Source organism: Panulirus ornatus, chromosome 18 (assembly GCF_036320965.1).
Source record: "Panulirus ornatus isolate Po-2019 chromosome 18, ASM3632096v1, whole genome shotgun sequence".
NCBI lineage: Eukaryota > Metazoa > Arthropoda > Malacostraca > Decapoda > Palinuridae > Panulirus > Panulirus ornatus.
In genome coordinates, this window is record NC_092241.1 from 28,344,797 (window position 1) to 28,358,392 (window position 13,596).

Genomic DNA, 13,596 nt, shown 5'->3' on the forward strand with positions numbered 1-13,596 from the left:
GTGTGTGTGTGTGTGTGTGTGTGTGTGTATCAGTGAGAGGGGGAATGAATCCACGAGAAAACTGGAATACGTTAATGGGTGATCAGGAGGGAAACAGACTTGGATAACTCTACTAAAACCATTTTCCTGTACCAGTAAGTTAATAAACAGACCACAGACAAAATCACCCTCGACCTGGACCTCATCACTGAGAGAGACCTGATCACCCTCGGCATTGTAGGTAAGACACTGGCAAATAACGACCATGGCGTGTGCACAGCAACGGTAAAAAACGGTAAAATGTCAGCTTAGATCACAAAAGAAGCAGGATGAGTTGGTGGGTGGCAAGGCACTGTAATGGTAAGAGAGGTTTACGTACCAAATCATACCTTCAGTTTAATGATAAAGAACAAGTTCTAAATAAAGGAAATTGGCAAATGCAATCATCTGCGCAAAGATGGGCGATACAGAGAGGATCGTATTTAATAAAGGAAAAGATGGTTGTGGCCGGGGAATGTATGAGGGTAGAAGTGCATGAGATTTAGTGATGCAGATTCGATAACCCAAACATGAGTGACGTAGAGTTAGATACCATCATGCAATCCCTTCCATTATCTCTGACAATGGAACATGATGAGGCTTATGTTTCATGATAACCTAAAAATTATTTCCTTTATATGGCATCACGTAAACTCAAAAGCTTTTGTATTTATTTTCGTGTATTCAGTCGCTGTCCATGTTTGAGACTCGGACCACATCCCTAATGAGGGACTCATCTCCCAGTTTGTGGATACCTTCATGACTGATTTCCAGGTCTTAAATGACTTTACGACCCTGCCAACGATCAAAGATTCTTCGTAGCTGACTGCAGTTTGTCATGATAATAGAGATATAGATCAATACAACTGTCCAGTCTCACTTAAATATCACTCCATCTCACACAAACAATACTTTGCAAAATGTAACTCAAATCATTCTTTACTCTAAATTTTCAGATTACCTTGTTCATAGTGAATATATAGAAATGCAGTGAAAGATTATTTCTCCAGATGCAGTGAAAGATTATTTCTCCAGAGCTGAACTGAAAAAAGCTCTATCGGTTGAAGGGGAGCTAAATGTTTTCTGGTAGCCACTTGCACGCCATTAAACAATAGGGGTCCACACAACCTCTACCAACACTACATTTTCATCTGGCTTTTACTCTATTCATTTCAACAGTGTTCATGGTCTGCGATACAACCTCCCACTCTGTTGAATACCGTCTATTTCCTTAACTATCCGTCTTTCTGACACCCAGTCGTCCAAGGCCTTAGCCATATTTTTCGCCATCAAATCTACAACTAAAATCTTTACCACTCTCTCCGCAGTTATAAGGGCTGTGTTTCTTTCACTGCAGCGACCGACAGGTCACGGGGAAAACATGCCACAGTCATAGCCCATTTAAGGTGAAAGTAATATAAGGTAAGAAGAAAAAATAGAAACCCTCAAGTGCTTGTCGACCTAAATCTTAAAGAAAACGTCATAGGGAGAGGGAAAGATGACAAGAGGAAGCGAGTACCATAACCTGACTGTCCACAGGTAGTAAGCATCATAACGCTCAATCTTCGCATATGTAGTTTCCCCACAAAAACTAATGGAAAGCAGCAGCTACACGCGCGTCAGGGACACACACAAACTGTTTAAGAGATCAGTGACTGAAATAACACCTTAGAACAGGGATAAGGCAGCAACATTACGGTGGACAGAGGGATAGTAGGAAAGAAATAATGCTTGGAGAATAGCGAGACAGAATGCTTTTGATGCCACTATTGTTAATCAATAGATGGAGGAAGATCCTCCTAAGAATATATAAGCAGTACTCCATACAGGGGCGATAACATCCCTGTACTTTGATATAGCTGCTCACTAAGAAAATAACATCTCTCGCTATACAGCACCTCTAGCTTTTCGGAAGCAGACTTTGTGACGATGATTATATGATTAGGTGGAGCTTCCTGGAGAGATTGGAGGATATGGTTATGCAAAATATGTGTATGTTATATCAGGGATTACTTGTGGTGTTCTGAAACTGAACAGAAGGGCACGAGAGACATTTGGAGAGTGTGATATAGGTAGAAATTACGTTTCAGCGCTATTGAATTATTTGAGGTTACTGCTTCCTTATCCTGAGATATTGCACACGCAAGAATGGAGAGTGTTCAGTATGAGAAAGAGAACGAGTGTGAAATCACTAGAATCACCTGAAGTACAAAATCTATCCACGCGCTGAAATCCTCAGTATGGAGCACTGGATGGGCTATACTCGTTATGATCCTAGTGGATTACTGCACTAGGATAACGACCCCTGGGTATGATCTCACTGACGCTAACTGGCCAGATCAAAGACGATGACAACATACCGTCGTGGTCATGGGTCGTACGTCCTAACGTGCCTCAGGTTATAGTTAGTACCATATGACTCCTTTGAGCCCGTGGAACATTCTGTTATGGCGGTAGTGACCCCTACTGCGTTGTTGATAGAGGCTTAGCATCATCTATGTTGCACTTGAATGAAATATGGCTATCATGGAAGAAAATGTCACTTTTCAGCCATGCACATCCTATTAAGGTCATGCAGTGGTAAGTTCCACTCTGTGCAGTATCAATGAGAATTAAGCTAACGTGGATCAGGTTATTGCGAGTAAACAAGAGGGACGAATCACTGTGATCATGACTTTCGGTACACGACAGTACGACTCTGAAGGGTAAGTTCAAAGGTCAGGTCATCATACCCAAGGGTTGGACTTTTCTACACTCCATCCCAACCAAGGTGACCTAGGCTATACAGAAGTGTAGCTAAAGGCATCTCGATGCCCGGAGGAGATGTACTGGTTTCAAGGAAAGCCTGTGTAAATGTTGAGCGAGGAAGGATATTGACCACTTTGAAAATCCTGAAATTAGCATTTCTAGAGAGGAATAGGGAGAAGACTTGCCACGTACATAGTTAAAGAGAAAGGTTTGTGATTGGAAGACGTAAGAGGGGGTGAAAATGTTGAAGTGGTTCAATGTATTAGAGGAGTAGTCAAGACTATCTGAAGTTTGTGTTGACCGTTTGATATGTTGTTCCACATCGGTAAGGAGGAAAGAAATATAGACTCGACCCTAATGGGAAAATAACGAGTACAGCTCATCCAGTTCTCCACATGATGCGCTACACTCGGTATGATCCAATTAGAATTAAGGGCCTTTCTCTTTCCCACCGGACAGATGTGGAACACCGTATTAAACGCATTTAATTTCCTTTCTTACCTCTTGAGCATATCGATTCATCTTTTATCATGTCCTTTGACGATATCTCCAAAGCAAAACTTTGCGTGCTGAGCTTCCTTCCACTAGCTATCTGTTCTCGAATGCAAAATTCATTCGTTCCATCACAGTAGTATTGATGGTGTAACTTCGCCCTCATCCTGTAAACGGTGATGTCCCTCAGAGTACTATCCTATCACCTAAACTCTTTCTTCTCCCCTCTCCAAGAACAGTCTCCTCCTTTTAATGTCTCCTTTAAGTTAAAAACTTCTATTCAATGTCATCTCACTTTCCCCTCTCCTCTGATACTGATTCGTATTTTTGCACTTAGCCTATTTCATCTCATGTTTAGGACTTCTCCAGGATCATGAAATTTCAATTGTTTCTTATTGTGGATTTTCAAAATCTTACAGTTTTACTCAACATTGATATAAGCGTGACAGCAATAACTATGTCCTCCTTTTTATCCTGAAAACCCCACACAACATACATCTACAGGGGTCTTATTCTGCCCTATACGAAGTATCAACCTTGTATCTGTGGCGATTCCTCTCCTATCACTATCTTTTCCAGAGAGGATTAAAAGCCTTCCACTCACTGAATCTCCTGCTATTACTTTGCCAGAACCATCTTTTTCCAACAGCCGCAGTTCTCTCTCTCTCTCTCTCTCTCTCTCTCTCTCTCTCTCTCTCTCTCTCTCTCTCTCTCTCTCTAGTTATCAAAATGACTTTTCTATTCATCAAATCTTTTGTACGGTTTCCGTAAGTATATCATACGAGTCTAACTCCATTTCTTCCGTCGATCCATTTGATGATAACCATCATCATTATTGCTTGCATATGTTCATCCCTATTTCCAGAGTCTGTTCTTATCTTGGCCACTCTCTACACTTTCATTCTTCTACCTCTTCCCCTCTCTCTCTCTCTCTCTCTCTCTCTCTCTCTCTCTCTCTCTCTCTCTCTCTCTCTCTCTCTCTTCCTTCTAAGAGTTTCATTCTTTCCCCACAGCCATCCCTCTCCTGTTCCCTCAGTAACAGCTCCCATCCCTTTCCTCCGTCCTTCCCTCTAGCTGACACAGGGCTCATATTGTCAAGGAACGCATTATGCTCCTCCGTTCCGGTGGCTGCTCCACCTCAAAGCGTCGCCTCACCAGTGACATTTATCGGCAGGGGACGGAGCTCTGAGAAACAATGAACCTAGAAGGGCACGAGGGCATCAACAGGGCCCAAATGTTTCCCCAGCCATCAAGTACTCCTGTGGGCATATGGCTCTCCCTCTGAGTCATATAACGGTAACGCATAAACCCTGTAAGTCTTGTTCGAGTCGAGTGTGTATACTATTTGACGATGGGCGTTTTACGGGGTCCAACCCACAGCGTTCAGAATGAGCTGTATTATATCAGCATGGTAATCAATATAGTAACTATAAGGATACATTTTCCCCCATACAATACACACACACACACACACACACACACACACACACACACACACACACACATATATATATATATATATATATATATATATATATATATATATATATATATATATATATATATATATATATATATATATATCACTAAATATTTGCTGTGAATCTGTTTTCTATGTTGTGATAAACCGTAAATAATCTAGACCTTGTTATTGTTCCCTGCCAAATATTCCTTACTGTATCATAATTCGTAGAAGCAAGCAAAGACTTTTTAGGTTGATACCATAATAACTAGACTTAAAGATAAGCTCTATCAGAATGGCACGTAGCAACGACCAGGGTGTTCTTGACAGCACCGCCAGTAATCGACGAACTGGGCATCAAACCAGAGACCATGGTCAGCCAAGTTGCGACCACCTGCTCTACATGAAGCTTGACCCGGGTGCTGTATGCATATCCAGGTCCCGAGCACTCGAGACCACTTCCACTGCATCCTTTCCTCTGCAGTGCGGTCTACCCCATTCTACTTGTCCCTCTCACCTCTGATGCATATTGCCTTATTGTCAGCCACTCCTCACTCATTCTCTCCACATGTGCGAACCATTTCGGCACACCCTCTTAAGCTCTCTCAACCACATTCTTCCTATTACTACATTTCTCTTTACTTTGTCATTTCTCTCTCGATCAACACTCCTCACGCTACTATTGTCTTCAAACATTTCATTACCCAACACATTCACTTTCTTCCATGCATTCTCATCTAGAGCCCATGTCTTGCAGCCATACAACGCTGTCGGAACTATTTACCTTCAAACATGCTTATCATTGCCTTCCCAGGTAGACAGGCCGTGACAAATCATACGAGATTATCTAAAAACAACCGCTGACCTAACCACTTCAGTATACGTACTCAGGCAGCCAATTCAATTCACTTACAAGCAAAACGGGAAAGTGTTCCTGATCACTCGTTAAGCTCAGGTGTAATTTCCCGAAACCTTCTCCTCATTTGCATTTACAGCGACAGGGAATAGATGGCCCTTCATCACGGCGGGCTGTTAAGGACAGGGAATGAAGACATTAGCATGATTTTGTATCTTCAGTCCCCTCCTTACTCGTCTGCTGCATTCACTGACTTCATTTGTATCACGCTCTCCAGGCATATGGCCGGATAGTTAAACTAGAGCAACTGTACATCTTTAAGAGTTAGATTATAGAGCTAGAATGTACGGTCACCTGGCCACTGGCATTATGAAGAAAGTTTTTCTGATGCGGAGGAGTTGACAAAATTGTTTACTCTGCTGTGACGAAGGCTAGCTTAACAAAATCACTAGAACTGGAGTTCACTGGACATCACTGACTATTCTAGGTAGAGATACACAACAGGTGATTAAAGAGAACTAAGTAATGTAGTCTTACAATTATCAGCAATCCATCAAGACGAACACAAAGCTCTCACCAGTTTATATCTGCTTTGGTATATTGGATATCTCTTAGCAATAAGATTCACATCAAATATGATGAGTAAAACAAACTTACAAAATGCAGTGAGTTATCGTTACATTTACTTAAGGAAATATAGCGCTATACCTATCCTTCGTGCTAAGATGGCTATATACAAAGAAGTTCTCAAAGTATTGCGCAAGATATAACGGGAAAAGTTTGGAAGACAGCCTGGAAAAAATAGGCAAATAATCCAGCTACTTTGCAAGAATGCAACTATGAACCTAGCCTGTAGATCAGGAGTATTTCTATACTTTACGTCCCACAGAACTTAGAAAATTCTGTCACATGCAATCGATAGGTCTATCTTATACAACCACTGGCTAGAAACACTCATTCCATAGGCTAGGACGCATACCATCGCTTACCATAAAATCTCTGTGTGGCTGAAAACGTTAAATTACCGAAAAAAGAAAGATGGTTCTTCACAGGAGCCAGTCACCCGTAAATGTTTAAATCTCTATAAACACGACAGCTCCGTGAAGTAGCAACTAAGTCATCAATGTAGCCCTTGAGGTACAATAACTCTCGCCAGCAGTCGAGATAATAGGTAAGAGAAGGTATGTCATTCACGCGTGTTCACATACCACCTTAACAATCTGATGGAGAGATAGAGACATACGAGTCCTCTGATTTAAAAAATAAAAAAAAAAAGAGACGATTCAGGATAAGAGTTAATAGATGAACATGTCCGTTTTAATCCGTTTTACGTTGTGTGTCGCCATATAATCATCAAGCAGGGGATCACCAACTTTACGTTAGATTAACTAAAATACCTCGGATATCTTGGTATCTGATTCACTTACCCCTTACTGATCCAAGGTGGTTGGCTAAAGGACGGTTGGTTAGATGGAATCTAAGCCTATCAAATGCCTGGGACATTGAGGCCGTTAACGTCAAGTTAAAAGCATCATTACGTCGAGGTAATATGTTCGCTTCGCTAAATACAGCCCTAATGTAAACAGTCATATGTTCATTTAAGACCTAATCACTTGGGCGATGCTGCGATTGAGCAATAAGATTAAATAAACGCACATACCCTAACACACACACACACACACACACTACCATTAACTTACATTGCATGAACATTAATTTTAGAAATTAGTAACCTCTGGCGTTTGGTGCATAGTCGTAAAACAGTTGAGAATATGTTTTATGTCCAGAAAATCTTGTTTCTCTCGCAAATTTACCACAACGATGTTGTTGCTTAAAATTGTTGCTGGTGAAGTCTAGGAGAATCACTCTCACGAATAATGAATTTTTCCAAGCTCATCTCAGACATTTTCAGGAAGGATATCTGACTGAATAGATGGATTTAGATGGCTAGAATTCCTTTCGCACGTATTGGTAGACACATCCACAATCCCAAGATGATTTAGATAACAACCAAGGTCTGTAAAGCTGAAAACGATGTGCCGTGAACTCCGGCAGGAGGCACCACACTGCTTGTGTATCACTCTGTCACAAATGAACAACGACGTAACCCAAAATCATGCATAATATCATCATTCAGATGTGGAGAAAAGAAAGCAAGATGCATTCGCGAATATGAGGGTCTGTTCATTCCGTGATATTTCTATATACGACTGAGAAATACTCTTTTTATCGAGCAACAAGTTGGGAAGACTTTCACCCCAGCTACAGGGTAACAGGTCCGACAGGTATAAACCAAGTCGCTATTGGTCAAGTACTAATCCAGAATGGAAGGTGTAATCCTGTGTACATGTTGCCATCTAGCTTTCTAAATTATCCATGAATCCTGTGCCAACTACGGTTTGATTTATTCACTATGAAAGGTATATAATGCAGCATTAAAGACAGAGCAAGAACTAAGGTGGAAATATCTTAAGTTGACGACAAAAAATAGCGAGGATCTGTCTGTGGTTTGCATAAGCCAATTCTGAGAGTTGGCTATCGTGGGGAGCAAAGCTTGCGACGCTAAGCAAGATGGTAATGAGCTCTAGCTCTATGAGGGATTAGATTATTTCCGAACATATAAGGAAACACAGCCGTCATTATCGATTATTCAACCACCTATATAAGAAAAAGGAATGTAGAGGATCAGGTGACAAATCCTAGCACGGTCTAAGAAACTGGCAATGCTTCATCACCACTCCAAACTAATACTGTCGAACAAGACGTGACCACAGTATCAGTTGTGGACATCTTACTGTGAGTAATGTTTCTCCACTGGTGTCTACAGAGTATTGTACTACAAGAGGGAGAGGCAACTGGGATTGGGGCTGAGGGCCACATTGATGATGCTCAATATTATGGAAGAAAAGGCTTGGACCACAATGGTGTAATTGGTATAGAGAGGTTTGAGGACATGGTTTCTCGAACGTTTTTGAGGAACGGGTAAACGGGAGTTGCGCATGAGATAGAAGCCCAAAAAGAGAATTGAATATCATAATTACAGTATGAAGTAAATGGGAAAATGAGGAATTAAAGTTCCAAAATACAGACTCGAAAATATATATAAACTCGAGAAATATGACTGCGAGAGTTTAGCCCTGGGAGAGAAAAAGAGAAGGAACGATCATATCACTTCTGGAAAATCATTCGTTTCGTCACCCAGGAGATAATGAGGGAGAACTTCGACGGGTGGGCATATAAGGGAAGCTGGAGGTGATGAAAAACAGTTCCCTTTAATGGAGTAGCTGCAGCCTCACTCCCACCGGTGCTGAGAGCCAGCTACAACTTAACATCTCGAGAACTACTCACCGGAATCTTCTCTCTTCCTCTTGTGGATATTTCCATTAGGATCTGTGAGGGGGGGAAGGCCGAGGATGCCGTTGATGGAGTAGGACCCGGGGCGCTGGAGGACGGTCTCTTGAGGCGCGGGAGGGACGTGGGTGATGGCGGAGGTGGCCTGCGACACTGGTGAGGGCGTCCCTGAGAGCCCGTGCCTGACCTTCTCCGCTGCCTTGTTGCGCACTATTCTGTGGGCAGGTGAGGGCGGTGGTGGTGAAGGTGGTACAATAAAATAATAGAGAACAGAAGATGGTCGAGGCAAGATGATAATATTCGGGGATGACGAAAAAGGCAGAACAATGAGGCAAGAACCAGAAGGGGAGAGGTGAGATGATAGTAGTTAGAAGATAATGAGACGGGCAGAACAAGGAGGGTGCTAGTGAGGGGGCGGTGTGGTGGATTAGGGAGGGCAATATGGTGTTATTGGTCAGGAGATGGTGAAATGGGTCACGGCAAAGCAGTAGCAGTGAGAGATTGGGAGACATGGAAGGGCAAGGGAACGTTGGTTAGAACTGGTGAGAGAGGTTGGGGTCTTCAGGACACGGTGAAAGAGATGGTGACAGAAAGATAGCAAAGTGGGAGGTGGTGACTAGTATCAGGTAGTGTGGATAGTGTTCAGGGGGGTAGCGAAGGGTGCACGTCGGTATGGTGGCAGTTAGGGATGATGTAGAGGAGAGGGCAAGATGGTGGTGGTACGGGAAAGGAGAAGAGGATGGTAAGGTAGTAGTTAGGTGGTGATGAAGTGGCAATTCAGAGTGGTGGTTGGTAGGTGCATGGAGGTCCTTATGTTGAATGGAGTTGAGCAAAATGTGTCAGTCAAGTTCATGTAAAAGGCGAAAGACAAGGCGGTGATAATCAATTGGTAGCGATAAATGGGAAAGGCCAGATGGACATGGCTGGTTAATGTGAGAACAGCAAGGCGAATGTGGTGAATGTGATCATAGCTAAGGCGGTAAAGAGTTTTCTTTTGTACGGATAAACTGAACAGAAAGCCTGCCCAGCAGTGATTAGCTCGGTTGTAAGGATAGTCTGGCCGTTAAAGGTATATATTAGGATGAAGGATATCCAGGAAATGGAAGGCGTTTATGACAGCAGGATTATATAAGCTTGTAGTAAGGTTATTTTCATTTAGGAAGATAGCTCATGAGTTATGAATCCATCAGCATTACATTACACTGAGAAACTCGCATAATTGCGTCATAACAAAAAAGCAATACATACAATTTAGTATAATAAACATCAATTCACGATGCATTTACAATCGAATGATATGTATTCCTACTGGGGCAAAGAACAAGATGTTTACACACAAGATCATCCTAAGATTAAGGTAATCCGCACGTATGAAATGTACCTGAAAGTCTTATAATGCAAACCTCCAGAAGATGTGTCGCCCCTGGCTCTAACGACGACATTAAGGAATAAACAAAGCGTTTAGGGTCGGTCGCGGTCACCCCAACGCCAGCCTACCTAGGCACAAGCCCTCCTACCTAGGAACAAGCCCTCCTCCCCTCTCCCTGTTGATTAGGTTTGAATCACTAACTGATATTGGTATTGGAGTCAGTTGTCACTAGCACCCAGGCTCTTTACCCTGACTGAAGCAGAGACAAGGAAATGACACCTCTCGCCCCTCATTTAGAGACCTCACCACCGCTTGCTTTTTTCCAACCTTCCACAGTGATCGCAAAAGTGAGCAGGACATTATGTTGTCGCAGCCAAAGGGAGTATCGTCAATATCTATTTCTGGCGCTACAGTCAACATATATAGTTTTTAAGACTTTACAATATAAGGTCCTTTCCAAATTAACAATTATATGTGCTTCTTTCTCGAACGTCATTAATTGCTGAAGAGTAACCAATGCATTTAAGAAGACAAAAAGGAAAGAGAAGTTTAGCACATTGCTTGTGTGTTAGGTAAACAACCCCCCATCGCCGTCATTTATTAATCAATACCGCAATATAAACGGATGGAGTCCTGCATCCCTTCTTCCACCAGATCTTTCTCCCTCAAGGCATGGTTTGACCGCTCGTGTTGCGATGCTTGTTGCATCAGGGACAGAGTACAACAGAGGTAGAAATATTTTCTTCGCCTCCGCCCAAACCCACTCTGCTTTCATTTTTTGCTCGGAATCACTGCAAAGCTCTTCTCCGTAGAGTCAAGCACACCTTCATTAAAACAGAGTATTGATTGGATCAATCCAAGCAATAAAGCCAATCTTTCCGGTAGCTTATTTCTTTGATTTAATTCTGAACAAGTCTTGTCTGGTCCTTATCCTCCATATCTCTCCTGCTGAACCGATGCAACCTCCTGCCTTTTCTTCGGGCTGGATCTAATGACTACTTTCCCAGCTCCAAGCGTGAAAGGTGCTTATGATCCAGATGGCATAACCCCTCGAATCTTAATGGAGTATGCATTTGAACTAGCCCCGGTCCTTGCTCGCCTATTCCGTCTCTGTCCAAATACGCAGACATAACTTTCTTCCAGGGTACATGACTTGGTGCAGTTTATCCATAAGAAAGGAGACCATTCTATCTCATTACTTTCACTTCCGCTGTCTCCAAAATTTTTGAAATTTATCTTAACTCACTTTCTCAGGCGCTTAGAAACCCACTCCCTTTATTTTTATGATAACCAATATAGTTTTCGCTGCGCAAGGTCCTCTGATGACCTCTCTATGTGAATTACCTCTGGTCCCCATCTCTTAGGGATTTCGGTGAAACTCTTCTCGTGGATCTCGATATCTTCAAAAACATATAACAGGATGCGTTACAAGCCTTGGCTCTCTAGACTTCCTTCCCTTCCCTGCTTCCCTCTGCTCCCTAACGCACAGCTTCCCCTCCAACCGAGCCACTGCAAGAGTTATGGATGGTGCGACTCCTTCCTCTTTCCTATCATCGTTGGTGTTCCTTAAGCTCTGTCCTGTCATCTGCTCCTTTTCTCGATCCGTAAAACATCTCCTTTCAAAGGTTTCTTACCCACTTTACACTTTCGCTGATGTTTTCACTTTGCACACTTCTTACTTTCCCTCCCCACCTCATTCAAATACTCGTTTTCTCTGTCGCGCTGAATATACCTTCTTTCCGAAGTCGGAGCGAGATGAACCGTAGCCTGCATTATGAGCTCCTCTGAGTCCAGTGCTATGGCAATGCCTCACAAGGCGTTCGTATCAACATGCTACAAATAATAACTTTATCTAATACCTTGAAATGGAAATCGTGATCAGATTATTTGTGCTTAAGCAACCACAGGAACGCGCGTCTCATTATAAATCGCATACAACAAATATAAGGAAATCTGTAGCACCTCCTAACTCTAACTTACACACACACACACACACACACAACCCGATAAGTCTTTATGCCACAACCGCCTTTTAAAGCACTACAAGGAGGGAGGTGGTAGCGGTAGAGTAGTGTCTGGTGGGGAGGCAGCTACTCCCACTGCCAGCATAGTAGAGGGACTGGAGGACCCCCTCACGCTCGCTCCCTCCCTCTCTCTCTCCTGGGACCACAGCCCACACGTAATCTCCCTACATCTATTGCTGATAGATGTACTTAATGATTCGTACTTATCTCCTAACGCACTTTGATCAATTGAACCATTCCTCTGGGACGACTAATGCTGGGGTTTTCTTGGATACTATTCACTCTTATTCATTTGACTTCCCCTGTCAATATGCCTAGTGGCATAACAGTGGTCCGCTTGGAACAAGCCAGGTGATGTGTAAATGAACATATAGAAAAAAAAGTCTCCAAGGCAGACGGAGACTCCACCACTCATCCAACAGAACATATCCCACAATAAATCAATTACACTAGTGATTTATCCACTGCACCAAAGTTCCCAAAGTACAAACGAGGAAAGGATTAATTTCCCATTTGATCTAACGGTACCACGCTGACCGTCACGACCACTGGTAACAGTCACATGCTGATCGCCACAATAACTAACATCGTGCACAAGCTAACAGTTACAAACATCAAAAATGCTCACGTTAATGAACAACGTTCACAAGCTGATCTTCACAAGCACAAGCTAAGTATCAAGTGCTGCATATTACATATATATATATATATATATATATATATATATATATATATATATATATATATATATATATATATATATATAAGCATCAGGGCAGTCCGTCCGCCATCTGTATATTTCTCGCTTTTTCCTTCAGTCTCTCCAAATTTCTCCTCTGTTCATCACCATTTCTACTTAATCTTTAAGTTCCCAAGTGCACTTTCGAGTAATAATCACATCATCAGGGGAGACACAAGAGAGAAATATAACAGTCAGTTGATATACAACGAAGAGACGTAACTAGGACGCCATTTGGTAAACATGTGATTGTCTAAGACAACGAGCGTATCAAACTTATGTGGACAAGAAGTTGGATTGTTTACAAATTTCATCAACAATAAAGTTATCAATTTGTATAGACCTTCACTAATATTAAGATTATAATTCTTTGTGCATTTAATAATAGAAGATTTAATGATATTTCTCGTTGTACTGGAGTTAGAGTTAATAACTGAGATGGCATTACTCCAGTCAATACAATGATCATAGTTTTTAACGTGATTAAACAAGCCATTTGATTCTCGTCCTGTTCTTATACTATATTCATGTTGCTTA

The 13,596-nt window shown here is 42.1% G+C and overlaps 1 protein-coding gene across 5 annotated transcripts in view; it reads right to left on the reverse strand.

The window, feature by feature from the left end:
* LOC139755017 (uncharacterized) overlaps positions 1-13,596 on the reverse strand; it is a 116,058-nt gene that overhangs the window by 13,873 nt on the left and 88,589 nt on the right. For all 5 annotated transcript variants that reach the window (XM_071672936.1, XM_071672937.1, XM_071672935.1 and 2 more), the window contains one exon: positions 8,925-9,142. In XM_071672936.1, the coding sequence (XP_071529037.1) occupies positions 8,925-9,142 (218 nt within the window). The remainder of the gene's footprint in view (positions 1-8,924; positions 9,143-13,596) is intronic.